Source organism: Nanorana parkeri, unplaced genomic scaffold (genome assembly GCF_000935625.1).
Source record: "Nanorana parkeri isolate BGI_ZX_2015 unplaced genomic scaffold, ASM93562v1 scaffold38, whole genome shotgun sequence".
In the NCBI taxonomy this organism is placed as follows: domain Eukaryota; kingdom Metazoa; phylum Chordata; class Amphibia; order Anura; family Dicroglossidae; genus Nanorana; species Nanorana parkeri.
The window spans coordinates 201229-214973 of NW_017306306.1; the positions used below are offsets into that span (position 1 = coordinate 201229).

The window sequence follows — 13745 nt, forward strand, 5'->3', positions numbered from 1 at the left end:
AAGCAAGATCTGTACACACCCCATTGATGACAGAGGATCAGATCAGTGAAAGGCTTACTTGTACGTATGTCCCGTTATCTCGTTTCTGACCATGACGCAGTCCACCAGCCACTTGGCCAAAAGTCCAGAGTTGTCATGTCCCAACTGGACTGTGGTGAGTTTGCCAAGATTCTGACACTGAATGATACAGAAATGAATAATATGGAGACATGTTTAGATGCACATGACAAGAATACATCTTCAAGTGTGGTTTTGGATGGAGCGTGGAAGGGTTAGAATCTTTGTCAGGTTTTTATCCTCGCTGGAGAGATTGACCCTCTATACAGAAATCAGGCAGGACATATTAAAGCGGACCTTTACCCCTTTTACTATAAATCACCTCAGCGTGCAGCTCTGCATGATGATATGAAATCACCACAACTTCCTGGTTCTTATTGGCATTAGTGAAGTAATATGCCCACGCATTGCATTCTGGGAAGGTTACATCAGCAGAGCATTGCTGAGATATCTAATCTGTAATCTCATGAGATTTCAGGGGAAGGCATCTTGCTCCTCTGAGATGATGTACATGGGCACATGTCCTAGTCACGTGCTAGAGTTCCAGGAAGTAAAGGGCGATCTATTAATCTGCCCTTAGTAAAAACGGCCACCGTGAGCAGAATGGGAAGGAAAAGAAAAGTAAGATATACAAAGAATTAAAAGCCTGCAATCATCTATATATATATATATCTGTTTGTAGATGTCATTACTAAACATTTCTAAAAAGGTGTCTTTATTGTCATTTCAAGGATATGAATAAAGTTCCTCTTTAACATAAAGTGGGGGAAAGGCAAAAAAAACTAATAACAAATGTCTAACACAGATCAGCCCCTGCTGTAGCCTCTCACCTTGTCACCCGTTACAAAGTTATAGTGTTGCATTCTAATCAACAGGGGAGAGGAGACTGAGGAAATGCTCCCTCCTGATTGCAGCAGATCTAGGACATGATCTCCGTCTAGGCAAAGTCACTGACCTGAAGCTCAATTTAGGATTAATGGAGGAGCTTTTCTAAAGGATTATTCTATTGCAGTATATTGTGGCATGTTAGGAACGGATTCATACAGACTTGAAGTTCCTGATTGGTCAGCTTCAAAGCGCATATATAGCAGCCATACCTCAAACGTCATCTCCAGCAGGTTTTTGGGGATCTGCATTACGCCCGTGTCACCCAGCTCACCAGAGACACAGACCCAAGGGTTGGACGTGATGATGGCGTTGCTCAGCTTCTTGATGGGAATAATCACAGCTCGGTATGGAATCACTGGGGAGAAGAGACTTGTATTAGCATTCGAGTAAGAGGACCTACAAGAAGCCTCAGATATTTCAGAGTCAGAACTATACAATCTGTGTTCAGAGCAGAGCAATGATGACCTGCACGCTGCATTAACCCCTTCAGGACCAAAGGCCATTGATGCGTAGATACCCAATCCAGCAGAGTCGGTACATTTGTCAATAATTCTGTGACTACTATAAGGTTATTGACACCACCAATCACTAAATTCTCAAATAAGCTTTGACATGTGAATGGAAATGGCTTTAAATCCAGGTGGTCACGGACAGCGCCAGTCTCCACTAATTGGGAAGCAATCAGAGTGGTTTCTCATCACGTGGCCACTCTTGTCACAGTGATCGCAAGCAGGTTGGAGGCTTCATTGACAAAAGAAGCCTCCAGCTTGCAGATGCCACTGCAGCCTGAAGACAGCACTGTTTAATACTGTAAATTTCAAATACAATTAGAGTATCAAAATTAATACGATTTTACAAATATATACATTTTTACATCTTGTGCATTTGTCAACCTATAAAATAAAACAAAGCAGGGCTAAAAGGGCACCAAATAAAATTCAAAAATAATTTTAGGTATGCGAATTATCCATAGAGTTATTGTCTAGTTAACCAAGGCATGCTGATACTGCTACATTGGGCCGGGGCATCAACGACTTCTGGTACGCTGGGCACTGCAAACGTTCATCTACAGATTTCAGAAGCCTAGTGGTTAAGCACGTTTCTCAGTTTAGGATCAATTAAATATGATCGGTCGCTATGGAAAAATAATGCGCTTCTCACATCGCTAACTGCTCTTTACACTAAATATTAAACAGCCAAATGAGGTTCTTTTGCTGGGAATTCATTTTCATTGCATAAGAACCTGAAAATCGGGAGAAACTAACACAAGCCCAGCTGAAACATTGGTATACATCATTTAAATACAATTCACACCAATGAAAAGGTGTAAAGGTGTGCAAAGTCTAATAGTAGTTTTCTTTAGAAAACAGCCTCAGCAGAAAAGCCCGTCTCCTGCCAGCATGCTGCAGAGTTGCTCTGTGTGGAAGCAGTGGTCTCTCTGCAGAGGTCCAACATCCCCCTTGCTGAGGCACAGCCAGAGCTTTCCAAACGAGAAGAAGCATGTGCTTTGCCGGTTGCAGAGCTATAAGGCCCGGTTCACACCTAGGAGTTTTTGAGCAGTTTGAAAATTGCTTTTAAATGCCCAACACAAGAAACCCCATGATTTTCAGTGGCCCGGGTTCACACCTGAGCAGAAAAACCCCAAACGCCCGAAAAGGTACTTTTTGCCCCATAGACTTCATTGGAAATGCCCAAAAACGCGCAACAGAAGCACATTGTACATTTTCGTGAGCGTTTTTGCATGTTTATACGCATGTTCTTCCATTGCCCGCAATGTTTTTTGAGGGGTCAATCAAAAAGTGCATCCTCATACAAATGTGCACAACGCGCAAATAACGGCATGCTGTTAACGCATGTACAAACGCGCAAAAACGGTGCCGCCTAGGTGTGAACCAGGCCTAAGTCTGAGTGAGCAGAAGGCTTCCCAAACCTCTGCAGAGAGACTACTGCTTCCACACACAGAGCAAGAATGCTTCCCTGCAGCAAGCTGATGAGGGGCAGGCTTTTCTACCCAGGCTGTGGCTGCTTTATAATGTATTCAGCTGATTTAGGTTGTTCACTTGCTTTAATAGCTTACTGATGTGTATTACTGCACCTCGCACATAACCATTGCTCTTCGTGTTATCATCATACACCCGTAAATGCCAAATACTGAACCATTGCCTAATACACAGCCAGGCGGCCTTCTAATCACTACCTCTTCCGACGGCGGGCTGTAAGTGCCTTGTACCAGCCTCTCGATTTTGTGTGCTCGACATTTCCATCCTCACTCACGCAGCAAATCTATACATTATCTTCAATGTACAAATCGATCCAAAACACTTGGAATGACGGAGGACAATAACCTGGGTGACTTAATGGCTTCCGCTGGACAAACCTATTCATAGACCATCTGATTAATGAAGCAGAAGCTCATCCTAAAGACCATGAATTAAAATGCCCACAATCCCTTGCGCTAATGACTTGCACTGTCTAGGGAGCAGGATAGGCTGGGGGCTGGGGGAGTCAGTAGGCGCATTTCAATATCCTAATAAGCCTAAAAGGACAGCGAGTAGACATTTCAAGGTGAACTTCAAAGAATGCAAGCCAAGCGGAGGTCTCAAAAGGACATACTGATGGTGGTGAAGACGCTTGTGAAGCAGAAATAGTCCACGGCGTTCAGTGATAGCAGGTGATACAGGAACTGCTCCTTCTCCTCTTCGCAACGCAGAAAGGCGTAGCGTTTGTACAGCTTCCTGCAAAAAAAAGTATCAATTGGTTAAAGAGGACAAAGCATCGGAGATACAGTGGGGGGAAATTTATCAAAACTGGAGCAGACAAAATCTGGAGCAGCTGTGCATGGCAACCAATCAGCATCCACCTTTCATTTTCAAATCTAAACTGAACTGAAGAGAGAAGCAGATTGGTTACTATGGCCAACTGCTCCACATTTTGTCCGCTCCAGTTTTGATAAATTCCCCCCAGTATGCTTTTATGTTAAGTGCAAGCATACCAAGTAATGTGTATCCAAGTATTTATTACTCCTCACAGAGATCACAGTACTGCCCCTGACAATGCCTTTATCTGCTATATCTGCTTTACTCTTCAGAAGGAAGCACCATCTTTGTTTAGGTATCATCCAGGGTCACCATCTACCTCTTGGACTGAGATGTTGGCTCAGAGATGACACAATCATGTAAATCCTGGCGCCTTTGCAGTTCTTAGCTGCGTTTCAAATGTCGGACACAGATCAGCACCTGCTGCAGCCTCTCACCTTGTGATTTGTTGCAAAGTTACAATGTTGCAGTGTGATCACTATGGGAAAGGAGACTGAGGAAATGATTCCCCCTTCCTGCAGCAGAAGGATGCCATCATCTCAGTCCAGGCAACGTCACTGGACTGGAGCTCAATGGCTGCTTTATTAACAGGTAAAGCTTCATTCTTAATAAAACTATATTGCCAATCAATGTAAATTGTGATGTCAGAAATGTATTTCTGTAGACTTGTTGAAAAGTTTACTTTAACACACAGGAATTCATAAAATTAAATAGTCAATACACACAAATGTGATCGTTTTAATTAGCCAGTGGCAGGTAAATCATTTAGTCTTGGAAAGAATGCAGGAGAGTTGGGACCTCTGTCAGGTTTTACTATTCCCAGAGTTCCCATCAGGGAGATTTCCCCTCACTTCCTATCTTAAAGACCAAAGAGTAAGGGAGCAAAGTGAGTAGAAATCTCCTCAGCTGTCACTAGAACAGGTGTCCCCATTAGGAGATTTCTCCATTTCCATTTCTGGTGACAACCATAAAAGGTTGAGTTTCCCATCACCTTCACTCCCTGTGACAATGGTCACCAGAGCTAATACAGAAGGTGAACCCAACTAGTGGGTACACATTCAGAAGTACAAACCTAATAAAAGGGTTTAATCTTTCTGCAATACAAAAAAAATTAGGCTAGAGAAGGATCCTTGCTCTCTGTGTAGAAGCAGTGGTCCCTCTGCAGAGGTTTGGCACATCCCCAGCTGAGTCACAAAGGGGGAGCAGCCTGCACCCGGGTGTCACCATTGCAAGGGTGACACCAAAACGACTGTCAGTCATTTTGGTGTCACCCCTCTCTAAAAGTTTGGGCACTCGGTCATGGACCGAGAGCCTGACAGTGTCAGGAGAGAGGAAGAGACCCGGCGGCATACCTCATCCTGCCGGGTGAACATCCCTTCCTCTCCCTGCTGGTGTCCATCACCTCGGGACGCCCCTGGCTAGGCCTCTCCAATTAACAGGAAGCATGTGTTTTGCTGATTGGAGAGTTTTAGCTCTGACTCAGCAGGGGGTGTGTCAGACCTCTGCAGAGAGACCACTGCTTCTACACAGGACGCCATTCTACACCGTGCACTCAGCATATCCCCCATGACAGTGACACTCACTTTGTAAGCTGCTGATTGGTCAGCAGCTGTTTGAGATGCTGAGACAGTAGCTTCTTCTCCAGGGACAGTCGGATCCAGCCTCGGGCTCGTCCTACATCCGTCTTGATCACACTTAAGTGCTGGATATGTCTGGAAAAGGATCGTAAGAAATATTTTACTGGCATTAGTAGAAAAAATAGCACGTTAAATCGTATTTTACTTTGTTTTCTCCACTGGATTACAATACACTAACCAAACGGGATTTTGTTTGCTAAAGCACTGCGTATAAGAATTGCCTTTTTTTTTTAAACTAACATTTTTACTTCTTTCTCATCTTTTGTTCCATATTGGGACTGCTGATCCCATGCAGCCTCTTTGCAGCAACATCCTGTCTACTTCACAGCCTTTTCTAGGGTGGTTTTCCTGATGCCAATGTCAATTAGCACAGCCGCTTCTAGTGTCTATTTGCAAAGTAGTAAAGTATATCACCAGCACACCAAAGTAAAATCTTCACTGAGTGGTCATTTTATTGATGTACACACATCTCGTCATAAAGCAACGTTTCGGGGCCACTCAGTGTCCCTTCATCAGGCAATCCAAAACGTTTCTTTATGACGAGATGTGTGTACATCAATAACATGACCACTCGGTGAAGATTTTACTTTGGTGTGCTGGTGATATACTTTAATACTTGGATTTGAAGTGGTGCCATCCACTATCACTGCAGCACCCACTTTAAAAGCTACATACCAGTAATGTGTGCGGTGGGAACCTCTATGCAAAGTTTGTGACAGGGACAGAGATTTGTCACCCTATAAGACTGCACAAATATCTTTATGACAGGATCACCAGTTATTCATTCAATAAACGCTGCAGATTTAATGGCTTTTGAAATTACTATAACACAGGGGAGGGCAACTCCAGCCCTCCAGCTGTGCTTTAACTACAAATTCCAACATGCCTCCGGAAGTCATGCCTCATGGGACTTGTAGTTCCACAACAGCTGGAGGGCTGGAGTTGCCCACCCCCATGCCTATTTCATTCAGGGGGTTTATATATAGTGGATGGGTATATAGTTTTAAATGGACTTTAATTGACAAATTAGATTATCTCCAGCTAACATTTTTAATATTTTTGGGGGTTCAATATTTTGATTCAATTGTGTGTTAAAATTGTAGTTTGAGTTACTGAGCTCTATAAACAACAGGAGGCAAGGACAAACTGTAAACATTACTAAAGGAGCCCGAAAGCCCAACCTGCTGGCGGCCCAGGAAAATAATATTCATAGACAATATTTCATATACAGTGGTACCTCAGTTCACGAACTTAATTTGTTCCACGATTCTGGTTGCGAACCGAATCAAACTGTGATCAGACCGCGATCGCGACTAAAAGGAAGCCACGGCCATGTGTCAGAGCAGGGAAGATGGCTGCGGTTGTGTTCGTCACCCGATGCGGAGATCGTGAACAGAAGCAGAATTTTGCCGAACTTCCTGAACAGAAGCGTTCGTGAACCGAGGTACCACTGTATACCCAACTAAACACATTTTACAAATTTGTTTTTTAAATTTTTAGTCCTGACCATAATAGAGAATATGGATACAAATCCCCCAACCCAGACTGAGATATGAAGCTTGGGTGGATTGACCTTTTAAACTGTGAAGTGTGAGCTTCCCTGACAGTTATTACTCCGCATTTTAGATCAAGCAGCTCACACTGTGCTTCATTCATCCCTCCGGGTCTGATACAACAATTGCACGCTATTACAACTTTCAGGCCTTTGTTGGGAGTTTTCAAGGTTTGATTCCCCAACAAATTTGTATATTTCATACTCTTTTACATCTTGATAATCCCCTTGTGGGTTCCTCTTTGGAATTCAAAAATTGTATCCCTGTTTTGCTCTTTCCAAATAAACTGCAAAATATTCACCAGCTCGCGTCCTGGTGTAATTATTTGCTGGATTTGATGTTGGAGGCCAGGGGACCACTTCGTGTAATAGGAGGCTCTGCTGTGCAAGATTGAAATTGCTAATTAAGGAATTAACATTTTAAATTAACGGTTGTGGGCGCTGACTGCTACAACCTAGAAGCCTCCTTCAACGGCACAAATAGCCTAAAGACCAAAAAAGACTTTACAAAAGAAAAACAAAAAAGGAAAAAACATTGCAATGAGACAAAACACATTCGGCTTTAATTATACAGCACCTTACATTGGGACTAAACTTCCACTATAAAACGCTGGCAGCGTGTTGGGTTCTAGAGCAGAACAGACTTTTGATTTTTCATCTACCATAAAACCTCTCTTTTTCCGCTAACAATTTTAAATATTGTAACATATGTGCTGTACATTTATCTGCATCATATGTACAGCGCTGTCTACAATCCCAACCTACTGGGAATAGGACAAGATTGTACATTGCACAAGAGTACGAGCCACATAGCAGGACAAGTTCTATCATCTATATGGCTGACCAGTGACTAAGACAGAAAACTCCAAGACCAGAAGAGGACCGCGGGGTAGCGATGGTACAACGAGAGGGTAGCGCAGACCTTGCATAGACTAAGGAGGGCACACTAGCAGCAATAATATGCATGTACCCTGTGTGTACTTGCACATTATGGCAGGAGCTCTGGGGGCCCATAGTGGATACAGTTATACTGTAAAAGAGGAATTGTGGTGACTGTTGGAATCTGACTCTGATACAGGCCAGTGATTAAATTACAGTTGCAGTTTAATCTGCTTACATTCTCCTTCTCTGGTTCCTCATTACCCTATCTTCAACAAGTCCCTTGTCCTGTGTCCCACAATTCCCATGAATTACATATTTAAATAAAACCTGTTTTGATTGCATACCTTATTTCAGACCCAGCGATGTAATCACTGGGTTTCTGCGATTCCCTATGCACTGCAGGCAGATCATGGCTGGTGGGAGGGTCTGGCAGGGTGCTGTATATAGCTTCCTGAAAACATCTCAGCCCCCTGCCTCAGTACTTTAAGAGCCCTCATCCCTGATGCAAGCAGTAAGCTGGATCTTTGGAGGAGTTATGTAAATATCAAAATGCCTTGATGGGTGGATGTCAGTCTGGAGGAGTTCCTAGGCAGGGTAACACCCACATGTGATGCTGAGCCTCCATCAATTCAAGAACACAAATCCAATAAATGAAAGGGGCAGCTCAGTGACAGCAAGGCAATAACTATCATATATGTCATACTGCACTATACCTTATATTCAACCACTGAATTATTACATATAATATTATGAAAGGCTAGTATGAAAGAAAAGAGGTGATGATACTGGACATCCTCCAGCCCGGTAATTAGGTGGGCTCTATCTGACTTGCTGCAGCTTCTATTCCCTAGTTCTTTATCATCATGTCATGCTGGGCTACAGAAGCCTCCAGAAGTTGATGCTAAAGATCAATAGAAGTACAACTTCCTCCTACATTTATTTTTAGCTTTTTCTACTGTTGTCAATAGATCTTCATGTTCTCTCTCTTAAAAAGTCCCGGTGGCTCCTTGGCTGGGCTGACAGGATCCCAACTTTTTCTTTAAAGAACTCACACCGTCTTATTTTAGCTTTCCTGTCATAATGGCCTGACCTGCTCTCTGAATTATTTATCACGGTTCAAATATTTATGATCTACGATGGAGCATTGATCAGCAACTGAAAATGATGGGGAATATTGTTTACGTTTTCTTGGCTAGTGTATTCAAACACAAGAGAGGGCAACTGGCAGCCCAGTACAGGGTCTGTTTTATTATTGGTTTAATACAGCCCCACAGGACCGCAAGTAAGTGAAAAAAGAGAGAATAGTGGAAAGAAACTGGAGAGAGAGAGAGAGAGAGAGAGAGAGAGAGAGAATAGTGAAGGGAGAAAGAGAGAGAGAATAGTGAAGGGAGAAAGAATACTAAATGGAGAGAGAGGGCGAGGAAATGGAAAAGAGAGAAAGAGAAAAAAAATTAGAAAAATGGATCAAGGCAGAAAGATTTTTCTTCAGAACATAAGATTTTTCTTTTTATCAGCCAGTGTTTATAATCTTATGCCAGCAGCTTAACAAAGCCATATTAGTATTGTTCTGCCATTGTGAGCATATTGTCAGGACGTCATGTCACTGGTAGAAATCATGTCATGTATATCTTTGTGATTTAGGTAACACTACATGCTACGCTAGACCTGACAATGAGGCTTTATAAAGTGCAGTATGTTTCCGTTTAATGAACACGCTGCCCCTCACACACCTCATGTCCTGAATCAGTGACACCCGTAATGATGGTAATGTGCCATACGTATCCGATTTTCTTCTTTCTGAGGCCAGAGTAACTGAAATGGCAAATAAAAAGTAAGTACAATAAAATCACTAAAAAAAAAAAAAAAATATGATCTAAATCACAGAAAAATCAAGTATTTGAAATGCTTACTTGGGGGGTTTTTCTTTTCATATATTATTTTTTATTTTACTTGCAATGTGACTCTGAACTTGCTAGGAAATCTGAATACTCCAGCAGAGTCATAGCCCACTCTCCTTCTGGGAATTATGGTCCCTGCTGGCCCAGCTCCCCCTTCAATTTATTATGTAGCTGTTAGGGGAAGCGTGAAGGTGACTAATATAGAGAGTGTTACTTAAGTGACAGCTCTGAGACTGCTGGGGCTGCTGACATCACATCAAAGATGGCGGCACCCAACAGTAGTCTCAGGGTATTTGCACGTCTACACAAGGGAAGATTTACGGGTTAATAACATCCATAAAATATGTTACATGCATAGAAAACCTTATGGGCAGATTGCTGTTGAAATGGGGTGGTGACAGGGGCTCTTGAAAATCAAAGGCGCTGAGTAACGCAAACAAACGTACCTGGAGATTCAGAATTGCGCTCCTGCCTCTCTACCTGGTCCTGATAGTGGACTAGATGAGACCACAAAGCGGATTTTCCCTACAAGGAAGAACAAAATTACAATGATGTAAAGAGCAAGAAGTGAAATTCAATTTGTAGTAAACAGATCAGCCGGTTTCTCAGTATCTCCCAGATATCTTTATCTAAAGCTAGCCACAAACTTTAAAATGGGATTGTATAAACTCTAGGGCTGCAACCAACTAATCGATCAATAAGAACAGTTGTCAACTATTTTCATTATTGATTAGTTGGTTGGATCCCACGTGCGTATGCATGTGTGTATGTATATGTGTGTGGATGCATATGTATATATATGTATATACATATGTGTGTGTGTGTGTGTATGTGTGTGTGTATGTGTGTGTGTATGTGTATGTGTATGTATGTGTGTGTATGTGTATATGGGCATGTGTATGTGCTTGTATGTACGTGTGCAAATCTGTGTATATGTGTGTACACGGGTGTACATTTTTATTCCTTTTATTCCTTTCATTCATTTTATCCCCATTTTTATAAGTGCAATAGCCAGCCTGCTATTGGCTATTGCAATGGCCAATAGCAGGCTGGCTATTGCACCAGCCCACTACCTGCTGTATTTACATTCAGCTGACGTCTGCGGAATCTTGACATTGGCAGCTGTCATTCCCTGGCTGAAGTTATTCAAGCACAATGTGCTTACAATACAAGTTTTTTTTTTAAATTATAAAAAGGCGGGAAAAAGTAATTTATGGTTTTGGCCTAACAAATTCTGAGGCATGGGTTGCTTTGCAGTGCCATTTCAATGCCACCCCAAACTCGCCTCCCACCCACAGTGTGATCGCACTGGAATGCACTGTACAGCAATGCCGTGCGTTCCAGTGCGATTGCAAAAGATTGTGCATGCAGTTTTATTCTGAAGTAAACTTTATGTTTGTAAGGCATCATTTGTGTATTTTATTTTAAGGATGGTATTTAGTTAATTTTTTTTATCCGATTAACCGAAAAAATTATCGGACAACTAATCGATTATGAAAATAATCATTAGTTGCAGCCCTAATAAACTCATACAATGTTGCTTTACAAACAACTATGAAGAATAAGAGCCTATCTGAAGAATCCAAGAGCATACACTCCTAGTTACTGAGCATATACACTGAGTGGCCATATTATTATGACCACCCCATCAGTACTACGTTGGGCAACGAGATGACTTAGTTGGGCCGCCTCGTGACGCCACGAGATGTTGAAAGGTGATGCGAGGAATCTGACACTGCACTGTTGCCCTTCTGTTGTCTTGTACCAGTCTTGCCACTCTCTGTTCTGCCCTAACATTGACTAGTCGCTGACGGCCACAATTCGCACGTTCAGACCCAGATTTTCGGCTGACAGTCCGGTCTTTAAACACTTTAACAGCTGCTCTTGAACATTTAACGAATTCTGCTGTTTTGCTGATACTCGCTCCATGGCTCAGAGCGCCAACAGTCATCCCACGTTCAAAGGATGTTAAAATCGCGTTGTTTACCCATATCTTCAGAAATAAATCACTTCTACTGTCGTGGTAAACAGCCTGCTTCCCTATTTATAAAGGTCTGGGCCTCTAGCAACTTTAGCGCAAAATTATAGCTAATTTGCTTACAAACGTCAGGTGGTCATAATAATCTGACCACTCAGTGTATAACCCAATTCACAAAGCCATAATAAATTGGCAGATGACTGTGGATTGAACATATAGTAAAATCACAGAAAACTTTAATGTCTTTATTAATATTATACAGGATTTATTTAGCGCCAACAGTTTGTGCCGCATTTTGTACAGTAAAGGACAAAGTACAGTTACAATACAATTCAGGAAGAGTTAGGACAAGATCTGTTAGTTATCCAAAAACAGTCAAAGCTAATGCTGCATGCAGCAGATTAAGAAGCTCATCAAGGCCAGTCACTATAGATACAATGGGTTAAAGTGTATGTCCCAGCAACAGCAAAATTTACCCCCAAACCTCCCTCTGCCCCAGCATGTGTTTTTCCTCTCGCCTTGTTCCAAAAGCAAGAAACAGCTTTTTTCAAAATGTTTTTATTCCCTCAATATCACCGGATTGTAAATGGGATTGTGAAAGGTCTTGCTGGGGCAGATGTTTGGAGTGCACATGCTACTAACGTAGGCATGTCCCCAGAACTAAACTCTCCTAAGAATCCTTTCCCTACAAACAGCATAGGTGCAAACTTTTGGCGCTTAAGGCAGCAGCATTGTTATGCTGGAAAATAAATCAAAGTATGCATGCGGCGAGGGACAGAGAGGGGTGGGCTATAGATGAAGTTCTGTAGTCTAGCAAGACTTGTATCTTTCCTATTTTGGCCAAACACTTTTAACAACTGCACATTAATACATCCATTTCAGATATGTGAACCTTTAATCAAGGACATCAGGAAACTGAAAATCCAAGCTGGCAGACAACAGTAATATGAAGTATGGTACAATTATATCATGTATATGGTCATGTGATGTTGTCAATTGGACGGTGATACTGAAGTTTATGCAATCTGCGGTGACCTTATGACTTGGATCTGTAACTGTGACTGCGTGCATTTGTTGCTTGAATCAGTTTTATGGAAATGGAATAAACGATAAATGTTTTTTTCCACATGTGTAAGGACTGAACTTTGATGCATGTTGAAAGTCCCATAAACTACCAGCATGAGGTGTGGTGATTAACTTTGGACTTCCAGTGTATAACACCTCCTAGGCTACTGTATTTGAAAGGAAAAGTGTTTGGGTTACCCTGGATGACCAATCAGATGATTCCTTTCATTATCTAATCTGCGCCAGAATATCAAAAATGATCTTTTAAAATGTACCAAAAAATGGCTTTCTGTAGTGAAAATCTGCAACAGGCACACTTTTACAAAAATAAATATAAAAAGGAAACAAGGAATCCTTATGTATGTAGATTACCTGTTTGACCTGAAGACCGTGGCTCCAAATTCGTTCCAGCAGATCACACAGACTGGCTATCAGAGTGTTTTCTTCTAATCCAGTTATGTTGGCATCAGCATGACCCAACTCAACGGCCTCATGACCCATTTTCTCCACAAGCATCCGTTTTGTCTACAGGTACATACAGCACTCTGATCAGTGATAATCTATCACACTATAGGACCATTGCCAATTCTCATTGAATTTTATCTATAGCAAAACATTTAATTCTGTTTTTCAGCTTTGGATAGTGAAGCAAATGAATAAAGCTAAAATACAGATACATAAAACAATTAAAAATGGATAGCCCAGTAACAGTAACAATAAACACAACATAGCTTTTGCTGCAATATGCACCTTCAATCTCCCCACAGTAATTCCTTTTTGTTACTAACTGCTTGTACATCATTAGTGTATGTGTATGTATGTATGTATGTATGTGTATATATGTATGTGTGTATATATGTATGTGTGTATATATGTATGTGTGTATATATGTATGTGTGTATATATGTATGTGTGTATATATGTATGTGTGTATATATGTATGTGTGTATATATGTATGTGTGTATATATGT

The 13745-nt window shown here is 41.7% G+C and overlaps 1 protein-coding gene across 2 annotated transcripts in view; it reads right to left on the reverse strand.

Annotated features, from left to right (window-relative positions):
- The window catches only part of DENND5B (DENN domain containing 5B), a 106538-nt gene that overhangs the window by 11193 nt on the left and 81600 nt on the right, over positions 1-13745 (reverse strand). For both annotated transcript variants that reach the window (XM_018570646.1, XM_018570638.1), the window contains 7 exons: positions 13146-13298; positions 10177-10255; positions 9563-9644; positions 5345-5473; positions 3559-3680; positions 1155-1300; positions 59-177 (listed from right to left, as the gene is read on the reverse strand). In XM_018570646.1, coding sequence (XP_018426148.1) covers positions 59-177; positions 1155-1300; positions 3559-3680; positions 5345-5473; positions 9563-9644; positions 10177-10255; positions 13146-13298 — 830 coding nt within the window. The remainder of the gene's footprint in view (positions 1-58; positions 178-1154; positions 1301-3558; positions 3681-5344; positions 5474-9562; positions 9645-10176; positions 10256-13145; positions 13299-13745) is intronic.